We start from the raw sequence: 19,637 nt of genomic DNA on the forward strand, positions 1-19,637 counted from the left end.
GTGGTTTGTTTTCTAACATTCACAGTTGAAGAAAATGCTAAGGAAATGACAAATTTTAGTTAGAGGTCAATGAACTTAAAGATGTCATTCTTTTTAGAGATGGGCTGATTTCTTTCACAAACCTTTTAGGATCTATGAGCCCCTGGCCAAAATGATATATTTGAACTATAGAAATTCAAGTATTTGTGTCAAAGAGCTAAGTATATATAATATAATGATATCTACATGAACTGAAAATAGTAGAACTATTGTGACTATTTTTAAAGTAATAGAATAGTTATTTCATATTGTCTGAATTAAGTATAATAATTTCTCATTACAGTTTTGGAAAGACATTGTTGATGATAATGAAGTACGTGACCTCATATCTGACAGAAACAAGTCTCATGGTAAGTCAGTGAGGAAGTATTTTTAAATAAATTTGAAATATCAATAATAATAAGTGCAGTATCAATTTAAGTAAACTATGTTTTCTTCTGTTGTAGAAGGTACATCAGGAGAATGGATTTGGGAATCTTTATTTCATCCACCTCGAAAGCTGGGCATTAATGATATTGAAGGACAACGGGTACTTCAGATTGCAGTGATTTTGCGAAATCTTTCCTTTGAGGAGGGCAATGTTAAGCTCTTGGCAGCTAATCGTACCTGTCTCCGTTTCCTATTACTTTCTGCACATAGTCATTTTATATCTCTAAGGCAATTAGGCCTTGACACATTAGGAAATATTGCAGCTGAGGTAAGCATGTGACAGAACATTAAAACAGTTTTTATAGTTGGCAGAATATTTACTTAAAACTTTAGGATGTGGGATTATTATATTTGCCATAATTATAGAATATTAAATGCTTACATATAGTTTTTGCCTAAAGTGGTATTACATAGTTGTGTGGAGAAAAATATTTGAAATGATGCTCCAGATTTATTGACGGCTATTTTCACAGTCATTACATTTTTAAAATTATAAATGTTGTTCTATTCTTTTTTATTCAATTTGAATTATGTATTTAGATATAAATTGGATGAAGCCTCTCTCAACAGTAGTGTCCTTCCTTTTTTTTCAGCTTTTATTGGATCCTGTTGATTTCAAAACTACTCACCTAATGTTTCATACTGTTACAAAATGCCTAATGTCAAGGGATAGATTTTTAAAGATGAGGGGTAAGTGCTCACAAGTTTCTCACTGTCAAAGTACATAAGCTTTGTATCATGTTTTAAAAGACAAATACATGTTTGTGCTATGTATGCTTTTCAGGTATGGAAATTTTGGGAAATCTTTGCAAAGCAGAAGATAATGGTGTTTTGATTTGTGAATATGTTGATCAGGACTCATACAGAGAGATCATTTGTCATCTCACTTTACCTGATGTGCTGCTCGTAATCTCAACACTTGAGGTGCTATATATGCTCACAGAAATGGGAGATATAGCTTGCACAAAAATTGCAAAAGTAGAAAAGAGCATAGGTAAGACTAAACCAAAAAAGATAAATTAATTTTCTTTATTGAGGAAAAATACTTACTGTGCTGTAAAAAAAAATCATAGTTGATATTTGGGGTTTACTTTTTATTTTGAGGAATCATTACCCTTTCAGACACACTTGTGTTTCTGCCTGTTTTAGATAATAAAAACTTCTATTATAGAGAGACCAGGGTGCACATGGCTATCAGTAGTCTTTATTTCTTCTCTTTATTTCTGTTACTATATATTGAGTTTGAAATCAACAAGATGTCTGTGTCTTACTCTCCAGGAAGCAGGTCCATCTGTTTCAAGTGGTCAGTGCTGGTAGTGGTACTGTTAATGAACTCACCTTCTTAGTGAGTTGTCAATTTTAAACACACTCACTAAAACATTCACATTAATGTTTTCATCAGTGATTCAAATTATTTATTTCCTTGGTATAAATACTAAAATCAGAGTTAATAAAGATTTGGCTTGAAAAGTATTGAGAAATAAAGATGTACTTTCCGTATCAGTGGTTCCTAAATCTGGCTACACATTAAAATCACTTGAGAATGTTTTTAAAAATGAAGATAATCTAACATCTACCCCAGAGCTTCCAAATCAGTTTTCAGAGATTGAGCCTAAAAATCTAGAATTAAAGATCCACAGATAATTCTGATGTATAGTGATTCATAAATTGGCATTTGAGAAGCAGCGTTTTATATATATAGCATATATTTTTCAGTGATGTCATTGTTTTACAAAATTATTGACTAACAACTGTTGATTTTAATTTGTTTTAGACATGTTAGTGTGTCTGGTTTCTATGGATATTCAGATGTTTGGCCCAGATGCACTGGCTGCAGTAAAACTTGTCGAACATCCAAGTTCCAGTCATCAAGTTTTATCTGAAATTAGACCACAAGCTATAGAGCAAGTCCAAACGCAGACCCATGTAGCATCTGCCCCAGGTTAGTGTCTTTGTATAATCTTTTTCAATGTGGTTATTGGAATGTAAGATTTAATACTAAGGATAAATTTAAATTGGCTTCCTATGTGGCACTAGCAGTAAAGAAGCTGCCTGCCAATGCAGGAGATGAAAGAGATGCGAGTTTGATCCCTGGGTTGGGAAGATCCCTTGGAGGAGGGCATGGCAGCCCACTCGAGCATTCTTGCCTGGAGAATCCCATGGACAGAGGAACCTGGCAGGCTACGATCCATAGGGTAGCAAAGAGTCAGACACAGCTGAAGTGACTTAGCACACAGCACATAAATTTAATATGAAGTACAGGGAACTGATGTTTGATGATAGTTGGCCAAATGAGAATTGAGTATGTACATTAATTTCTTACATATTATACATTCCAGGAGCAGCAGGATCAAGGTGAGCACAGAAGAGGTATAGTATAATAAATAAATGAAGTTGAAAAGGATTTAGAGTAGTGTGAGGGATTAAATATTCACAGCTGTGAGTGCATTAAGTGTCCTAATGGGTTTGTGATTTTGTCATTAGAAATTGATAGACCAGGAATAAGTTAATCATATATTACCTTATAGTTCTCTCAGGTGGTTATCAGAATACAGAACCATAATACCTTTATTATTTTTAAATCTTGTAACAAAACCCTTCAGAATCAGAGCTTATGATCAGACGTGTGTGTGTGTTGTTCAGTTGCTAAGTTGTGTCCAACTCTTTGCAACCCCATGGACTATAGCCCACTAGGCTTCTCTGTCCATTGGATTTCACAGGCAAGAATACTAGAGTGGGTTGCCACTTTCTTCTGCAGAGGATCTTCCTGAGCCAGGGATCAAGCCCCTGTCTTCTAAATTGGCAGGCAAATTCTTTGCCACTAAGCCACCTGGGAAGCCTGTGTGCATGTATACAAATGCTAATGCATGCACCCTTCCTAGTATTCCCTTGAGTCAATTGTATTTAATTCAAATATTTTTAACTAGAATTCAGACCTGTCCTTCAGTTCTTAGACTGCTTTCTCCTGGCTCATTATGAGTTATTATTTTATATTTTAGCGCTCAGCCTTTTTGCACTCCACTTTCATTTGTCCTAACAAAAACAAACCATCTTTCACCTCACCTTCTTTCTCACCATGGCAACCCACTCTGGTACTCTTGCCTGGAAAATCCCATGGACCGAGAAGCCTGGTTGGCTACAGTCCATGGGGTCGCAAAGAGTCGGGTAGGACTGAGCGACTTCACTTTCACTTTTTTCACTTTCTCTCTCAATATTCCCAAGATAATTCTCTTTCCCTTTTTTTAAATGGAGAATGCTCAGTTTCTCAGTTGATCTTAACACTGTATAGTTATTCTGGAAGCTCATGTGGCATGAATTTCTACTTCTTACCCCTTCCCTTACATATTTACTAGCATTTAAATTCATTCTCCTTCTTTCCTTTGTCTCAGGAAGAGATGTTAACTATTTGTACTCTGAATACCAGTCTTTGCCAACTCCTCTTTTCTGTATCTTAAACTTTTCTTTCTTTAATTGCTTTTTCAGCCTAGAAATACATTCAGATTATTCTCAACCTTTCCCACTATCAAAATAAAAACCTCATTATCCTTAATCTTTAACTACTACATTCATTTAATCACCAAATTCTGTTGAGTCTTCCTAAATAATTTTTTGATTGCCTGTACTGATAACTCAGTTTGGACCCTCCTCATCTTTCTCCAGCTATCTTGTTCTTCTCATCTCTCATTTAATCATGGTCCCTGTCTTTCTTCCTCTCTTCTATTGTAACCCATATTATCAAAATTATATACTCTATGCAAAGTATGTAATATGTATCACCTATTTATTTCCATTATGCCCCTCTGTCATATAATGGAGTTATATCATATGTGCATTTAACTTAATAGAAGGCACGAAATAAATAGGTAATTCTGACTGCTAATTTTAGTGAGCTTTCACCCATAGGCAATAGATGTTAAAGAGCTGATATGTATTGGAGAATCGATGATAAGAATGTTAATAGTTTCTCAACCTTGAAAAGGAAATGAAACAGTTCATACGCTAGTTAAGTGGGTAGTGGGCGTATATTTTTTATCCTCAAAGGAGAAACTTTTAAATTAATTTAAAATATTGTTAATGAGGGCCATTGGGAAACTTCAACAGAGTGAAACCAATAAATTATCAGTGATATGCTGATAATGATAGGTCATTTGAAGAATATTCAGAGGTAATTTTCATGAAAACTCCTTTTGCCTTATTGCTGACCTGTGACCTTAACAAATGAACCCAACCCCCAGCCCGAGTAGATCCTCATTGGCAAATGGAATAAAATTAAATATTGAGAGTTTCTTGTGTATGTAGTGCCATTGATAGAAGTTTGAATAGGCCTCTAGGAACCTAAAAGAGTTCATTTTTATGCTGGTGAGCACTTTTTTACTTGCTCATCATGAATGACAACTTTGAATTGTTTGATTAGTTACCACTTATAGTTTGGCTTTCCTCTCCATCATTTGTTTAATACTGTTTTCTAATGGAATGGTTATCTTCAAACTTTTAGCTCCCTTCCTCTCATCTATCTGCAAATACTATGTTTTTGTGATGTATTAAATTGATACTTACTTTTTATATCCTGTGGAATCTTGATATGTAACATTATCCATTTAAAAAATAACATGTATTCTTAATATTAGAAATTTTATACTATCCCTCTTTCTCCTTGAACTCAGATCCATCAATACTTACATAGACATTTTAATTTTAAGGTTTTTCAATTTTGTTACATTATAAAGCTCTAAGTGTTAAATTTTATTGTTACAAGGTTTAATAATAAACAGTCCATAAAACAATGGTAAATATATTACAAACTTTTATAAATAATTAAAGAAGCAGTTATTGGAAGTGCATCTCATAATGAGATGGACAAGACTTTTTCCACTAGTTTTCTGGAAAGTATTACTCTAGTGTGTTTCAGAGTATTTTTTTTCTTGCTAGAATTGCAGTTAGTTTCAGCATTAATTTTACGTTTTACCTTTTTATATATTTAAGTTCACATCATTAAATAGTTTATATCAATAAATAGTTGAGAGTAGAACTTAAAGTTATTATTTTTCAGAATTATCTAAAAATTATTAAAATTATATTTAACGATCTTCTGAAATTTTGAGTTCTGCTTTGTTTTGTTGAAATCAAAGAATTAATAATACTTGATTTGTAAAATTATTTATTGCCCGGTTAGTATGGATATTTATTTTTAAGTTTATTGAAAACATACCAAAAAATATTAACAAGATATGAGGGTAAATTAAAGTTGCTACTCTTTCAGTTGGGTGCACCTTGTTTAACTGAATATATTCAGGTAGTGTTAGCACAGTGGCTCTGCAACTTCATGGTGCATCAGAGTCACCCAGTGAGCTTGCATGCTGATTTCTTGGCTCCGTACCCTGAGTTTCTGATTCAGGTGAATTGGAGAATTTTCATTTCTAACAAGTTCCCATGAGATACTGATGCTTCAGGTCAGGGCACGATTACTTTGAGAACCACTGGGTTAGGAAAATTTTAGTAGTCTTCATTTCATGACCACAGTGTTTTTTGATAAAATGCTTTTTGTCATGTGCATGAATACATTTTTGTCAGTTGGCACTGGAGATTTACCTCATTCAATTATGGAAAATGTCTGCCACATAACCTAACTGATAAAGTTAGTCTTTATTAATCAAGGGTATTTTGTCTCAATTTCTGTTATTTAGAAAAAAAATTCATCTTTATTTTTCAGACTAAGAAAATATGTTGATTTATGTTCCCATGAAATCTTCCTTATTTCAGAATTCTAAGATAGTTAAACTTGCCATGAATTTGTCATGTGAATGAAATAAGATGTCACTACCTTCAGTATTTCTTTAAAATATTCTGTGTGCTTTACTTACTCAAGATTCTAACTTAAAAAGTAATACACTCTTTGGTAGTAGTTGAGAGATGGAGGCGGAAAGGACATTAAGCAGAAATTGTCATCACTTTATATTAATCATATATCTGAATTTAGAACACGCCAAAGGACCAGAATACCCAATTTTTAAGGCTGTACATTGCCCTTAACTATAATATGTAAAACACTGGGATAGACCTGAATCCTTAGGCTAATACCTTGGTTTAAACACGTTTTATGGATACTAATGTTTCTACTTCTCCTGTTGGTGTTCCAGAGGTATTTATACAATCATCATCATAGCTAACATTTATGTACCGCTCTTTATGTGCCAGGCATTGTTTTAAGGGACTTACATATTAACTTCTGTAATCCTCATAACCATCAATGAGGTCAGTGTGCTATTACTTTGCCCCATTTTATAGCCAGAGGGGTTAAGTAGCTTGCCCATGGTTACACAGCTGATGAGTGATGCAACTCCAGAGCCAGTCTATCTGGCTCCAGAGTCTTGCATTTAACCATATCTTACAGTGTTTAATAGAGTTAAGACTTTGTTCCAAAATGGTTAAAGAGCAGTCATCAAAGAGGAGGTCTTGCTTTCATGCACAGCAGTTTTAGGAGGGAATATATACCAAACTTTCAACATCTGAAAATTGATTCCTTCTAAAGTATAAGTTCCCTTTGTATTCTTTGGAATGTCTTCAGGTATCCTGAAGACAAGGATTCTCAGTTTGTAGCCACTTTCATAGTAATTATATATTTCTAGTTTATACTTTTAATTTAATTGTGGCTATATTATTTTTCCTTATGCATTGTTTATAAAGTTTCTCATAATTTCAACATAGTTTGTAATATTTCCTGCAATTGTTTATTAATTGATTCAGATTTCAGTCAGAGTAGGGTATATTCTTACAGTATAATTGATCAAGAAAAGGGAAATTTCTACATGTATTTAGGCCTTAGAAAGGCATTTTCTGTAACTGTCATCAAGTTAGGAGAAGAAAAAAGATAGGCTAGGGTTGCACAAGAACCATACCTTTGATTCTAATTATGATGTTCTATTAAGAAGCAGAATATCACAGTATGTCCTCTGAAATGTGACAGACCTGAATTCAAAGTCAGCACTCCTAAAAGAAGGCTTTCCAGCTATACTCAGCTCTGCTGTCTCCATCATGTGTTCTTTGTTAATCTCTGAGCTTTAATTTTTTCATTTGCAAAATGGGGACAATTAAATTTAGAACTATATATAAGATTAAAACAAATCATATAAATGTAAATGGTTTAGTAGAGAGTAAGTATTTAAATGTAGCTGGCTGCTGTTAGCTGTATCCCAGTGGAAGCCTGGGGTCTCACCAGACAAAGGTCAGGATTGCTTCAGATCATTCACAGACTAGACTGACTGTGGGGCTCTTCTAGTTCCAGTAATTTAGAAATTTATGTTTTGTTTGAGGGTTCTGAGAAGTTTTGCTAACATGTCACCTGAAAAAAAAAAGAAGGTACATTTTGTAGGTTTCAAAAGCATATATTATTAATAATGCTGATTCAATGGTGAAACAATATAATTTTTAATCTATAAATATGTAAGATTCCTATTTCATTATAAACTTACTGTAATATGATCATGTTTCTATTATCCCATGTTTTTCTTATTTTTATTAGTTCCAACATAGAAGTTGGCTATTTGTTCATTATATCTGAAAGTTTTATATATGCCACTTACAGAGTTAATATTTTAAATTCAAAAGTGAAATTATTTTTGATGCAATCTGCTTCTGTAACTAATCTGAGAGAGATGCTTATTCACTGATACATTGTGATGTGTGTCCTCAGGCTAATTATTTTAATCAAGTTGAGTGTTAGTTTCTTTATGTATACCCACCTCACAGAAGAATTAAAAAGATATTAATAGTATAAAGTTAAAACTCAGTGTCTGAAAGTGGGAAAAACAGAGTTTATATTAGTGAAATAATCCATATTATTTGAATGATTGTGAGGTTAACAAAAAATAGTTCGTATGAAGGATCTAAGACAGTGCCTGGTATAATTAATATGTGTTCCATTATAAGTTTCTTTCTCAAATTTCTATTATTTTCAATATGTTTATACACCTTTTTAAAAGGTATTCATTGTGAATATTAATTGGTTCCATATCCATGAACTAAATATAAATATGGCCTGTAGTTTTAAAAAATGATGTAGCTAATGTATTTTTTTCTTTAGCTTCCAGAGCAGTTGTAGCACAGCATGTTGCTCCACCTCCAGGAATAGTGGAAATAGATAGTGAGAAGTTTGCTTGTCAGTGGTAAGTGGTTTATTTCTATTAAGGCTTTATCCTTGGGAAGAATAAAGCAAATGAGAAAAGGAAATTATTTCAGCAGTCATCCAGAATGTTTTACTCTGTATTTCTTTCTAGTTAGAATAGGATATCATTTATACAAGAAAGGACAGTATAAAATCGCTTCACCTGTATTTTGGAATAGTTTGAAAGTAAAGTATCAGAATCTTCAGAATTAAAATAGTCTTTGATTAAAATTTCATTAAATTACACCACTTCTTTTCAAGTAAAATTTGTGTTAAAAAATTGTCATTGATGTTGTAGAAAATAAGGTTTGTCGTATTATAGAATTTGTTTTTCTTAATATTTTATTAAAACAATTGGACTGACTTCTTAGAACCAGATTTTGTTATCAAATGTCCCTTTTTTTTGACCAAAAGCAAAATTTCTTGTTCATTGCTAGTTAATTGTTTCTTTTTGTGAGTAGTAAGAGGTAACTAATCAAATGATAGAATAACCAGTATGTCTACATTGAAATATCAATTTTAAAATAATATTTTCTTGAGAAGACTGACTGGTCACATCTCAGCCACTTCCTGAAAAAAATAAATGTAGAATTGGTTAGATTTCATTTTTTCATGGCTAATTGCCTCTACATTGCTTATGAATTTCAACTTAAATTGTTTAGAAGTTTAACAGATTGAAATGTAAGATCACTTTTCGGTGATGTATTACTTTAAAAAATTTCTTTCCCTTTCCCCCCATTCTCTAACATTTTTCTCCCATTCCATGTTCCTGTCACTTTATGTTCCATATTTTTGGTGCTTTCATATCTGTGTTCCTATGACACTTCTCTATACTTTTCTACTTTTCTTAAATCAGGTTTATGGTAATATCTCTAATTTTTTGCTATTTCTTCATATTCTGTATTGTTAAACCTGATGCTTTATACTTGATAAATCTTCCAGTGATATTTGAAAATATTTGTCTTCTATATTGAAACCAAACAGTTTTTTGTTTTCTGGTCTATTTGAAAACTTGATACTCAAAGTTATGAAAGTTGGAAAAAATAAGTACTGCATCCACTGTAAAATGTGTGTGTGTTAGTTACAGACTTGGTCTTATAAATTCTTATTTCTGCCATTTCTAGGGAGGAGAAGAGAAGCATTTTAAATGATTTTATCATAATTATCATTTGATTCAGTTAATAGGAAACAGCTGTAGGTTGGCCTGTCTTGTATATATATAGTGAGTTCTAGAAAGAGTCCTTTATGGTTAACTAGGCCTCCAATCCTAACTTACAGCTGCAGTCACTCTATGACAAAGACAAACTGAAGTTTGAATTACCTTGTAATTAATTAGGAATAGAGTCTCTGAGGTGGGGAAGGGGAGTGTGCAGCATGAGAAGTATCATTGTTTTAAGAAGTAGTTAAATGTTTTAGAGAGTTTTTTTCTGAAGAAATTTGATTCAAGAGCAACAAAAGTTTAGTTGTTTTTCCTTCATTTTTCACATCACCAATAACTTGTAATTGGGAGCTTCTGTTATATTTTGAGTATTCACTGAATAAAATTAATGTGTTGTAGAATATTTATTGCTAGCATGCCATCTCGGCTGATGTATTCACATATATTTGTGAATATTGGTTTTTATATTTGTGGATAATGATATTTTATACTAAAATAAGAATGATTAAGGAATCTCTTTTTATTTGATTTAGTCTACCTAAATCCTAGCATATATTTTTGCAAATAGCATGAGATAGTGAAATTTGATCAATAAGATATGATTATTAATTTATAACACATTGCCTTCAAATGGTTAAGTATAGATTCTATAGTATATTGCATAATGCCATGTATTTTTTTTTTTCCTGTTTTAGGCTAAATGCTCATTTTGAAGTAAATCCAGATTGTTCTGTCTCTCGAGCAGAAATGTATTCTGAGTACCTATCAACTTGCAGTAAATTGGCTCGTGGTGGAATCCTAACATCAACTGGATTTTATAAATGTCTTAGGTAGGATTTATATTTCTTTAAAGTTAATTTACATACCCCTTGCTCTGTAGAGAACATAACAACTATCTGTGCTGTGTTTAGTTACTCAGTCGTGTCCAACTCTTTGGAATCCTATGGACTGTAAGCCTGCCAGGCTCCTCTGTCCATGGGGATTCTCCAGGCAAGAATACTGGAGTAGGTTGCCATGCCCTCCTGCAGGAAATCTTCCCAACCCAGGGATTGAATCTAGGTCTTCTGCATTGCAGGCAGATTCTCTACTGTCTGAGCCACCAAGGAAGCCCAAGAATACTGGAGTGGGTAGACTATCCCTTCTAAGGGGAACTTTTGACCCAGGTTTTGAACTGGGGTCTCTGGCATTGCAGGTGGATTCTTTACCAGCTGAGCTACCCAGGAAGATGTACCAACTATCTACCTAGTCTTGAATATCTCCACTACTTAAAGTTTTGTATGGTTAGATTGTAGTGTGGTGGAAGTTTAAATTCAAGGGAATTTTAGTGTTTGTGTTTAAACATTCTGAGGTTTATCAAAGAAAGAAAAGGGAGAAATTAAGTTTACGTTTTTCCTGGTATTTATATGTGTTAAAGACATAGCATTCGCCCTTTAAAATCTTGAATAATAGTCTGTGACTGAGCTCTGTCTTCAGACATCATGACTTTTTGATATTTTGCAAAGTTCATAAAATAGGCATTGACTTGATGTAGCTTTTTTTATTAATTACATATGTAGTAGAATTGTTTTAAACCCTACAATGTTAATAATAATGATTTTTGAAATTGGAGAATTGATCTTTTACAGTAATATTTAATTCTTTGTTTCCCATCCTTGTAGAATATATGATTCATACTGGTTCATATATAAGTAGCAGTGAATATACTGTTGCTGTTCGTGTAAACATTGTTAGAGTTTAGTGTTTTTTGTTAATGTGCTACTTATTAAAATTGAATGTGTGTGTACTTTACAGAACAGTCTTTCCAAATCATACAGTGAAGAGAGTGGAGGATTCCAGTAACAATGGGCAGGCGCATATTCATGTAGTAGGAGTAAAACGTAGGGCTATCCCACTTCCCATTCAGATGTACTATCAGCAGCAACCTGTTTCTACTCCCGTTGTTCGTGTTGATTCTGTACCTGATGTATCTCCAAGTCCTTCACCCGCAGGTATTTTTATTGTGATTAAATATTGCCAATTTAATAAGAAGGCTAAATGAAAACATGTATTATATGCATTCAAGATGTATAACTTGTCCTTGTTTTTCAGTAACATTTTATTTCTTGTTCTATTATTTTATCATATTCATATAGTACAAAGTTGTTAATTTCTTAAAACTGTTTTCTCTTGAAATTAAGTAAAATAATTTCTGCATGCTGCTTTTCAGTCATTTCACTGTGAATTTTAACTTTTCCTCATATTTTCAGGAATCCCTCATGGACCACAAACTGTAGGAAACCATTTTCAGAGGACTCCTGTTACCAACCAATCTTCAAGTTTGACTGCAACACAAATGTCTTTTCCAGTACAAGGTGTTCATACTGTGGCACAGACTGTTTCAAGAATTCCACCAAATCCTTCAGTTCATACCCACCAGCAGCAAAATGCTCCGGTGACCGTCATTCAAAATAAAGCTCCAATTCCTTGTGAAGTCGTTAAGGCTACAGTAATCCAGAACTCTATACCCCAGACAGCAGTTCCTGTTAGTATTGCTGTGGGAGGAGCTGCACAGAGTTCTGTGGTTCAGAATCATAGTACAGGGCCACAGCCTGTTACAGTTGTAAATTCCCAGATGCTTCACCATCCATCAGTAATTCCACAGCAGTCTCCATTACACACAGTGGTACCGGGGCAGATACCTTCTGGCACTCCTGTTACAGTGATTCAGCAAGCTGTCCCACAGAGTCATATATTTGGCAGAGTTCAGAACATACCAGCATGTACTTCTACCGTTTCACAGGGTCAACAGTTAATCACCACATCACCCCAACCTGTACAAACTTCATCTCAGCAGACATCAGCTGGTAGCCAGCCACAGGACACTGTTATCATAGCACCCCCACAGTATGTAACGACTTCTACATCCAATATTGTCTCAGCAACTTCAGTACAGAATTTTCAGGTAGCTACAGGACAAATGGTTACCATTGCTGGTGTCCCAAGTCCACAACCCTCAAGGGTAGGGTTTCAAAACATTGCACCAAAACCTCTCCCTTCTCAGCAAGTTTCATCAACAGTGGTACAACAGCCTATTCAACAGCCACAGCAGCCAACCCAACAAAGTGTAGTGATTGTAAGCCAGCCAGCTCAACAAGGTCAAACTTATGCACCAGCCATTCACCAAATTGTTCTTGCTAATCCAGCAGCTCTTCCAGCTGGCCAGGCAGTTCAGCTAACTGGACAACCAAACATTACTCCATCTTCCTCACCATCACCTGTCCCACCTACTACTAACCAGGTCCCTACTGCCATGTCATCTTCTTCCACACCTCAACCACAGGGACCACCTCCTACTGTCAGTCAAATGCTGTCTGTGAAAAGGCAGCAACAGCAGCAGCATTCACCAGCACCTCCACAACAGGTACAAGTACAAGTTCAGCAGCCACAACAAGTACAGATGCAAGTTCAACCACAGCAAACAAATGCAGGAGTTGGTCAGCCTGCTTCTGGTGAGTCGAGTCTGATAAAACAGTTGCTGCTTCCAAAGCGTGGTCCTTCAACTCCCGGTGGTAAGCTTATTCTCCCAGCTCCACAGATTCCTCCCCCAAATAATGCAAGAGCTCCTAGTCCTCAGGTGGTGTACCAGGTGGCCAATAACCAAGCAGCAGGTTTTGGAGTGCAAGGGCAAACTCCAGCTCAGCAGCTATTGGTTGGGCAGCAAAATGTTCAGTTGGTCCAAAGTGCAATGCCACCCACTGGGGGAGTGCAAACCGTGCCCATCTCGAACTTACAAATATTGCCAGGCCCGCTGATCTCAAATAGCCCAGCAACCATTTTCCAAGGGACTTCTGGCAACCAGGTAACCATAACAGTTGTGCCAAATACAAGTTTTGCAACTGCAACTGTGAGTCAGGGAAATACAACTCAGCTCATTGCTCCAGCAGGAATTACCATGAGCGGGACCCAGGCAGGAGTTGGACTTCAGGTGCAAACGCTTCCAGCCACTCAAGCATCTCCAGCTGGACAATCATCTTGTACTACTGCTACTCCCCCATTCAAAGGTGATAAAATAATTTGCCAAAAGGAGGAGGAAGCAAAAGAAGCAACAGGTTTACATGTTCATGAACGTAAAATTGAAGTCATGGAGAACCCGTCCTGCAGACGAGGAACCACAAACACCAGCAATGGGGATACAAAGGAAAATGAAATGCAGGTGGGAAGTCTTCTAAATGGGAGAAAATACAGTGACTCAAGTCTACCTCCTTCAAACTCAGGGAAAATTCAAAGTGAGGCTAATCAGTGCTCACTAATCAGTAATGGGCCATCATTAGAATTAGGTGAGAATGGAGCATCTGGAAAACAGAACTCAGAACAAATGGACATGCAGGATATTAAAAGTGATTTGAAAAAACCTCTAGTTAATGGAATCTGTGATTTTGATAAAGGAGATGGTTCTCATTTAAGCAAAAACATTCCAAATCACAAAACTTCCAATCATGTAGGAAATGGTGAGATATCTCCAATGGAACCACAAGGGACTTTAGATGCTACTCAGCAAGATACTGCCAAAGGTGATCAACTAGAAAGAACTTCTAATGGACCTATATTAACTTTGGGTGTTTCACCATCTGTGAGCAGTATACAGGAGGCCTCAAATGTGGCAACACAGCAGTTTAGTGGTACTGATTTGCCTAATGGACCTCTAGCTTCAAGTTTGAATTCAGATGTGCCTCAGCAACGCCCAAGTGTAGTTGTCTCACCACATTCTGCAACCTCTGTTATACAGGGGCATCAAATCATAGCCGTTCCCCACTCAGGATCAAGAGTGTCCCATTCTCCTGCCCTGTTGTCTGACGTTCGGTCTACAAATGGCACAGCAGAATGCAAAACTGTAAAGAGGCCAGCAGAGGATAATGATAGGGAAACAGTCACAGGAATTCCAAATAAAGTGGGAGTTAGAATTGTTACAATCAGTGACCCCAACAATGCTGGCTGCAGTGCAACGATGGTTGCGGTGCCAGCAGGAGCAGATCCAAGCACTGTAGCTAAAGTAGCAATAGAAAGTGCTGTTCAGCAGAAGCAGCAGCATCCACCAACATACGTACAGAATGTGGTCCCACAGGTGAGTCATTGTCCTGTCACATTTCTCTTAAAAAGTTCTGATGTGTAAATATGATTTTAGGGGGAAATGCACTGTTCTTCCATGTTTTACCTTGAAAAGGTAATTGGGAGGACTTAGCAATGTACTCAGGAGAAGGCAATGGCACCCCACTCCAGTACTCTTGCCTGGAAAATCCCGTGGACAGAGGAGCCTGGTGGGCTGCAGTCCGTGGGGTCGCTAAGAGTCAGACACCACTGAGCGACTTCACTTTCACTTTTCACTTTCATGCATTGGAGAAGGAAATGGCAACCCACTCCAGTGTTCTTGCCTGAAGAATCCCAGGGATGGGGGAGCCTGGTGGGCTGCCGTCTATGGCGTCGCACAGAGTCGGACACGACTGAAGCGACTTAGCAGCAGCAGCAGCAGCAGTGTACTCAAGCTGTCATGCTCTTTTATTTTTCTCTGTTCTTTGTAATATTGAACAATTTTCAGTTGTTAACTTAAACACATGGTTTAAAGCAGTGGTCTCCAACCTTTTGGGCACCAGGGACCTGTTTCATGGAAGACAATTTTTTTTCCATCCCTGAGGTGGGGTGGGGGAAATGCAAAGGTTCAGGAGGTAATACCAATGATGGGAGCAGGTGACTCTTCCCTTGCTAGCCCACCGCTCACCCCTGCTATGCCACCTGATTCCTAACAGGCCACTGACAAGGGGTTGAGGACCCCTGGTTTAAAGCATTTTTCTGTGTTGTTGTACACGCAAGGTAGAGCCAAGATAGAGAAGTACTTGTCATCTAACATTTTAGGGAGTATTTTTAAAATGTAACTTGGTCTTGTTTGGGAGAGGTTTGCTAAGAGTACACCAGAAGGGAATTTCTGTATTTGATTTTGACATGAGTGTATTTTTGAGGCTTCTTGCACAGTACTTTTGTAAAAAAGGTGAATTCCATAAGAATTTTATCAAGTGTGTTATTATCTTAGGTATTGAATTAGTTGCCTTTATTCTTTAAAAAGGTTTATTTCTTATAATTTCAATTTGTTTCAGCTATTTTGGTATTTAATATTTTGTGTCTCTTATTCCTTTGCTCTATTTATTCCCTTTAAAATATCTACTATCCCCTCTCTGCATGCCTCAGTAAATAAAAGTGTTTTCTAAAATCAGTGTACTGAATTGAGGATCCAATCAGCCTATAAAGGTTTTAAGGACAATCTTATATGCTGTTTCCTGGATTACTACTACTTCATTCTTTGTTTCCTAATTACTGCACAGCCAGAACCTTCTGTGACTGTTGACAGCTCTGCTAGCACTCTTCTGTCTTGGGTTTTTTCTCTGTGCTTCTGATGATAGCAGCAGATTGTGTTGGTATTGATACCAATCTAGATGACAAGAGAGGGGTGGGAGTAGGGAAGCAAAATGGAAGATGAGAAAGCAAAGAATCCCTTGCTTAGAACATCATTCACTAATGTGTGTCTTTCTTCATGTGAATGGGTAAAGCTGGACAGTACTGCTCTGGGAGCGTAATGAGTTTTTTAATTCATATTAGTATTGCTTAGGTCTATTTCAAGGTATCTAAATAGGTTGAGGATTCTTCAGTGTATATTATATACATGGCAATAATTAATATGGAGTTTTTGTGGAAAATACCAAGTCATTTTTAGTCAAGCTTCAATAAGATGAGTTTTTCACTTAAAAGCACACGAAAAATTCTTTTAATAATGCAATATCTAACATATACTAAGCATTCAGCACATTTTTTTTTATATTTAACAATTTCCCAGTTCATCTTATATGCTCCACTTTTTTTTAGATTCCCTTGTAATCCTAAAGAGTTACAGTAGACCAAGCCAGATTAGAGAAAACCTCTCTTACTATGAAATTGCTTCATCCACTCTTGTTTATTGCGTCCTTTAACCCTCCAGTGTGGTTATGTTCAACAATGATACCTAAATAACAAAAAACAAGCAATACTAGCTAAGACTAGGACCTGTGTTAAGAATTTTGCACTATTTTGTCATTTGATTCACAAAGAAGCTCTATTAGGTAAACATTATAATTTCTATTTTAGAGAAGAAGCCTCACAATGCTAAATAACTCGCCCAAGGTTACCAACTAATATGAGGTGGTACGGGACAAATCTGGTGGGTCTGAAACCAGAGCTCATGCTCTTAGCCCATTTACCACTATTCTAAAAGATTTCTTTGTAAAATCCTAGATATTCCTATTATATGTAACATTATTTTAATGACTAGGTTATAAGATATAAGTATCACTGAAAGATAATTTCAGGATCACAATGCTAGAATGTAACATACTGGACATATATACATCTAATTCAAGCCATAAAATTAATACATTTTCAGTTCAGTTCAGTCACTCGTTGTGTCCAACTCTTTGCGACCCCATGAACCGCAGTATGCCAGGCCTCCCTGTCCATCACCAACTCCCAGAGTTCACCGAAACCCATGTCCATTGAGTCGGTGATGCTTACTCCTAATCTAAAAAATGTGTATAAACTTTTATGTATGCTCCCCGAGAATGTAGTTTATTTCAAACAGCTATAGTCTTTATTTTTGAAGTTGGTATTTTGTTGGCACATAGAAATGTAAAACTTTGCAAGGAAAAAGAGACATAGCATGCATACATGTCTATAAGAATAAGAAACAAACAGAGCAGGATATCTGTGTATAACTCTTAGCACAAGGCCTAATACACAGTCTGGTGCTCAGTAATGGTGCAAGTATGTTTTATCTTTGGTGGCTCAGACAGTAAAGAATATGCCTACAACAGAGGAGACCCAGGTTCAGTCCCTGTGTCGAGAAGATTCCCTGGAGAAGGGAATGGCAACGCACTCTAGTATTCTTGCCTGGAGAATCCCATGGACAGAGGAGCCTGGTGGGCTACAGTCCATAAAGTCACAAAGAATTGGACACGACTGAGCAATTAACACATAGGATAAAGTACCTATAAAGGCTAAAAAATTACCAAGCTGCTCAAGATGATATCATAAGTGTCCTTTGAAGGGAGCCTGTTGAACCTTCCTAAGAGCTTGTTAATAAAAACCATTTCCACTGTTGCCCAGATGCTTTAAATTTCTTTATATAGTCTTAGAATTGCATTTTAGACCTTGGTTTAATACCATTTTATCCAGTATTTGATTTGGCACTTTAAACAGGTAGATGAAATAGAGGAATTTAAATGTGATTTTTTTTTTTTTTTTTTTTTAGCTATACTTTGTTATTTTATTGGAGAAGGCAATGGCACCCCACTCCAGTACTCTTGCCTGGAAAATCCCATGGACAGAGGAGCCTGGTAGACTGCAGTCCATGGGGTCGCTAAGAATCGGACACGACTGAGCGACTTCACTCACCTTTGTTATTTTATACCATTTCAAGGGGTGGGGAATGTTAAGGAGGTACCTTTACACCAAGAAGGAACTTCTAGACTTGCAGAATGCTCAGGGCTGGAAAGACTGCAGGGAAATATCCCTGCTGAGAATGGCCAACAGGTAATCCTTCCTAATACCGTTGTTATTTCTTTTCTCAGTTTTGTTCCTTCTCACTCCCACTAATTAGCTGTATTAATTTTACTACAGAAAAGATACTAGGAACACATAAAGGGGAAAGAAATATGAAACTAAATGCTGTAACCATATATTTTGTACTTAAATGGTATTTAGCTATGTATGAAATAACTGTACTTAACTTCAAGGTACATTTCTTTCTTTAAAACTGTTTATTTTCAATCTGCCACAATATGGATACTGTTTCTGAGCCCTGCTCTCTTCCACTGTTCATGAAATTGTATCTGCTGAAGGCATGGTACTAGATTGGCATATAAGATAATAAAAATGGAAAAAATTAATTATACTTAACTGAAGACTTGTCTTTTTCAGAAGCATTTAAAACACATGTTGAATGTATCTGTATCTGTTCATCCTGTGATCTGATGTCATGCCTGATTCTTGTATATAAAAATAGTTTACTAAGAATGTACTTACTTAAGGCATTTTATAGATGCTGCTCCTTAGTTTCCTGTCCTTCATATATGAATCCTTTTTGAAATGGTGCTAACATTGAATGTGGGTATCTGCCTGGTCCCCTTCATTCTTTGATAAAGAGTTTGAAAAGTTACCCAACCCATCAGAAAGCATATCTGCAATCTCAGGGGGGCTATGTCTAGTCATAACCATAGAAGATCATTTTAGCAGGAGTCACAGAAATGTCATTTCAATTTTTTTTGAAGCATATTACTGCTCAGATTTGTAGACTAGTAGTGAAAGTGAAAGAAAGTGAAGTCTCTCAGTCGTGTTCAACTCTTTGCAACCCCATGGACTGCAGCCTACCAGGTTCCTCCATCCATGGGATTTTCCAGGCAAGAGTAGTGGAGTGGGGTGCCATTGCTTCTCCAGGAGATCTTCCCGACCCAGGGATTGAAGCCGGGTCTGCCACAGGGTAGGCAGACGCTTTACCATCTGAGCCACCAGGGGAGCTAGTAGTACATTGTAATAATTAAGAAAATCATTAGCACTAAATGATTTTTTCATTTACACTTCAATGTGTTCTATTTATAAGATAGACTTTGTATGTGTTGATTGTCTAGTTATACTTAATAAGAGGACTTGGATAGGTTACGAAAATGAGGGAATATTAGAGCAGAAAGAACCTTAGATATTATCTTGTCCATAACCCTTTTTAAAGAGTTGAATTAACTTTCCCACACTCACAAAGATCTCTTTTCCAGTGATTATCTTAATTCTGTTCTGTAAAGA

General features: G+C 36.1%; 1 protein-coding gene across 1 annotated transcript in view; it reads left to right on the forward strand.

Moving 5' to 3' along the window:
* ARID2 (AT-rich interaction domain 2) overlaps positions 1 to 19,637 on the forward strand; it is a 205,796-nt gene that overhangs the window by 134,551 nt on the left and 51,608 nt on the right. The window contains exons 7-15 of the mRNA XM_055581583.1: positions 323 to 389; positions 486 to 736; positions 1,062 to 1,158; positions 1,253 to 1,462; positions 2,243 to 2,410; positions 8,549 to 8,630; positions 10,484 to 10,618; positions 11,580 to 11,776; positions 12,035 to 14,889. Coding sequence (XP_055437558.1) covers positions 323 to 389; positions 486 to 736; positions 1,062 to 1,158; positions 1,253 to 1,462; positions 2,243 to 2,410; positions 8,549 to 8,630; positions 10,484 to 10,618; positions 11,580 to 11,776; positions 12,035 to 14,889 — 4,062 coding nt within the window. The remainder of the gene's footprint in view (positions 1 to 322; positions 390 to 485; positions 737 to 1,061; positions 1,159 to 1,252; positions 1,463 to 2,242; positions 2,411 to 8,548; positions 8,631 to 10,483; positions 10,619 to 11,579; positions 11,777 to 12,034; positions 14,890 to 19,637) is intronic.

The sequence above is a fragment of the Bubalus kerabau genome, chromosome 1 (assembly GCF_029407905.1).
Source record: "Bubalus kerabau isolate K-KA32 ecotype Philippines breed swamp buffalo chromosome 1, PCC_UOA_SB_1v2, whole genome shotgun sequence".
Taxonomy (NCBI): Eukaryota; Metazoa; Chordata; class Mammalia; order Artiodactyla; family Bovidae; genus Bubalus; species Bubalus kerabau.